The sequence below is a fragment of the Montipora capricornis genome, chromosome 3 (assembly GCF_036669925.1).
Source record: "Montipora capricornis isolate CH-2021 chromosome 3, ASM3666992v2, whole genome shotgun sequence".
In the NCBI taxonomy this organism is placed as follows: Eukaryota; Metazoa; Cnidaria; class Anthozoa; order Scleractinia; family Acroporidae; genus Montipora; species Montipora capricornis.
The window spans coordinates 30089229-30092321 of record NC_090885.1 but is presented as its reverse complement, the minus strand read 5'-3'; the positions used below and the strand labels follow the sequence as shown (position 1 = coordinate 30092321).

The 3093-nt window shown below is 46.9% G+C and overlaps 1 protein-coding gene across 1 annotated transcript in view; it reads left to right on the top strand.

Annotated features, from left to right (window-relative positions):
* The first annotated feature begins 2154 nt into the window (after nucleotides 1-2154).
* Nucleotides 2155-3093, top strand: part of LOC138042858 (glutamate dehydrogenase, mitochondrial-like) — an 18364-nt gene continuing 17425 nt past the window's right edge. Inside the window, exon 1 of the mRNA XM_068888902.1 lies at nucleotides 2155-2475. Coding sequence (XP_068745003.1) covers nucleotides 2226-2475 — 250 coding nt within the window. The 5' untranslated portion in view covers nucleotides 2155-2225. The remainder of the gene's footprint in view (nucleotides 2476-3093) is intronic.

The window sequence follows — 3093 nt, the reverse complement described above, 5'->3', positions numbered from 1 at the left end:
ACACGCGCCAGCATGCCGTCATGAAACTGTCTGACGACGGTGGTGAATTTGTCAGGGCATCCGTACTTTCGCATGACTCTCCAAAGGCCATCTCTGCTGACGGAGTCAAAGGCCTTGGTCAGATTGACAAAGGTGGAGTACAGGGCAGTCTTCTGTTCTTGACATATCTCTTGAAGCTGTCTGGCAGCGAACACCATGTCGATAGTCCCGCGATCTTTCCGGAAACTGCACTGACTTTCTGGTAGGAGTCCTTGCTCAAGATGGTCGTTGAGGCGGTTCAGGAGGACTTTGGCCACGATCTTGCCCGCGATAGATAACAGGAATATTCCACGATGGTTGCCGCAAGTTTGGCGGTTTCCTTTCCTTTTGTAGAGGTGGATAATGGAAGCGTCCTTGAAGTCTTGCAGCACTGATTCCTTCTCCCATATGATCTGGACGAGAGTCAGAAGCTTGTCCGTCAGGGCTGTACCACCCTCCTTAAAGCTTTCAGCTGGGATGGAGTCCGATCCAGGAGCTTTTCCGCTGGAGAGCTGACGGATGGCCTTCTGCACCTCTTCCACAGTTGGGACAGCGTCGAGTGACGTGTTCGCTGGGATCTGCAGCAGTCTTGCAATGGCTTCATCATTGATGGAGGACGGTGTGTTCAGTACGCAATCAAAATGTTTGGCCCATCTTTGCAGGATCTTGTCCTTTTCTGTGATAAGCGTGGTGCCGTCCGCACTGAGTGGCAGGAAGGAGCCTGCGCTGATGGGACCGTAGACTTCCTTAAGGCTGCTGTAGAAGTTCTTCATGTCGACATCAAGAATGATGAGCTTGTCAGAAGCTGGAACAGCGGAGATGACAGCATTGAGTTCTTCATAGAACCTGTCTTTGGTTTCGTCTGGGTTGGTCATGGTGGGTACATAGGCGCTGACGATGGTGGCGAACCTCTTTCCATGGGAAAGGGGGAGTCTCATCGTTGCGAGGCGGTCGTTCAGCCCTTTCGGGGCGCAAGCTAGCTTGCTCACGAGAGATGTTCTGATGGCAAAGCCAACTCCTGCTTCGCGTCTCTCCTCGGGCTCCTCCGCTCCAGAAGAAGGAGTAGCCTGAACTCCTCTCTGTTAGTTCTCCCCCGCCTGCCAGCCTGGTCTCACTGAGGGCGGGTCGATCTTGTGTCTGGCGTGTTCATCGGCGATGAGCGCTGTCTGTCTTTTAGGTCTGTCTGAGTCATCCCGATCAAGTAGCGTGCGGACGTTCCACGTGGCTGTTTTCAAGGGTATAATCTTTCTTTTCTTCGTTTTCCGACCGCATTGGGGGGATCCCCGCCCACCGTGGGAAGCCAGCCAGGAAAGGTGAGGAGCAGGCAATGTTTAGGGCACCTTTACTATCTCCTTCCTCGTGCCAGGGAGGTGAGTAGTGCTATCCTGAAGAGGGCTTCTCAGACGCTCAGACGGCTGCCGGAATCCACTTCTGCTCCAGTCAGTGAAGAACGACCCAATGGCCTGAGTCGCCTGCGTGCAGGTCCGCGGCTACGACTGCCAGTGTACCCCACACCTGTCGCTTCGGCCCTCGCCTGTCGCCACAGGACTTTGGGAGGATGAAGATGAATGAATGATGGAAGATGAAAGATGAGAGATGATTTGCGCTTGACTTTGTTTAAAGTGAGGTAACTGAAAACTGGAAACTTGCAATTTAGAGGATTGTTAACGAGCTAAAGCCATCACCGACGTCTTCAACAGTACAAATTTAAGTTTTCATGTGTCGGGAGTGATCGTCAACGATCGCAAAAATCTGGGACAAGTCGAGAAAATAAATGCTTCCTATTTTCCGATTCGTCCCCGACCATCCCAGATTATGTCTACCTGTACGATTTATGGTTTTGATTAGTCGGCTAAGTCTGGGACGGTCGGTCCCCAATCGTCTGGGATTTTCCCGACAAATGAAAACTAGGCTTAAGAACTAGAGCTGTGATGGCGATTCTTGTTGAACTCTTTATATATCAAATGATCTCAGAATAAACAGCTCATTGCCATAGGTGTTCCACATTTCAATTTTCTTGATTCGATCACCAGTTCGAGGGTTTTGGTCACACCATCGGTGGGGTGAAAACGAGGTGGCCTAGTGAAAAGCATCAGTAAACTGGCTCTAGTTTTTAATTGGCTACACGTACACATCACAATCGTAAAGTTTCCTTCTAGAGAAATTCACTTTCGTTTCTATAAATTAAGAGTCTTAATAAGTACAGTATGTCTCGTGTCTTAAGTACTACTTTAAGGAGTGCAGCCTTCTCTAGAAGCTCAAAATATGTTTCAGTGGTTGAAAGAGCCTGCGGAAAAATGTCCACAAGCAGTGATTCGCAAGACCCTTCTTTCACACAAATGTGCGAGGGATTTTTTGAAAATGCAAGGAGCTACGTGGAACATAGGTTATTAACAAAACCGGATCCTCCAGGCTATCGCCCAGAAAAGTTCGAGGATAAAAAACACAGAATAAAAGGTGAGTTAGAGGAAGATATTTCTCGAATTTACCTGCGAAGAATTGAAGAATTTACTCTAAGGCCACGTACTCAACTTGAGCTTTGAGTTAAGCCAGTCACATAGTCGTCATCAGACATGCCAATTTTCGTTGAAAAAAGGAAACTAAACCAATAAATTCGTAAGTCTAGTAGAGATCAAAGAGGCAAATAAATTGAATGTTCCAAGAAATCCCTTAAAATTCCTAAATCAAGTGACAGAGAATGCTGCGTGTTTGGCGGAAGCGGTTAGCGTTTCACTTCATTAAGCAACTTCAATCTTCATTTAATGAAGTTGTCATCATTAGAGCCGAAAGAAAAGGCTAAACCTTGAATATTACAATACGATAAAATCAGAACATTCAGTGTTAAGTAGTGAGTTATTTCCTAAACATTTTTTTGTCAAATACAATGAACCACAGAATTGCGTCACCGTTAACGCCCAGGCCCAACCCCCGCAATTTCCATAAAAGGAAAGTTGTGCGGGAAATTTGTGCGGTCAATAAAGTTCCACAATAATGGCATCATTTTCTACCAAGATCAGAATGCTTTGTCAGAGTGTTTCCTTATTCAGCTTTATTTACTCTCTTGCAATTATGGCA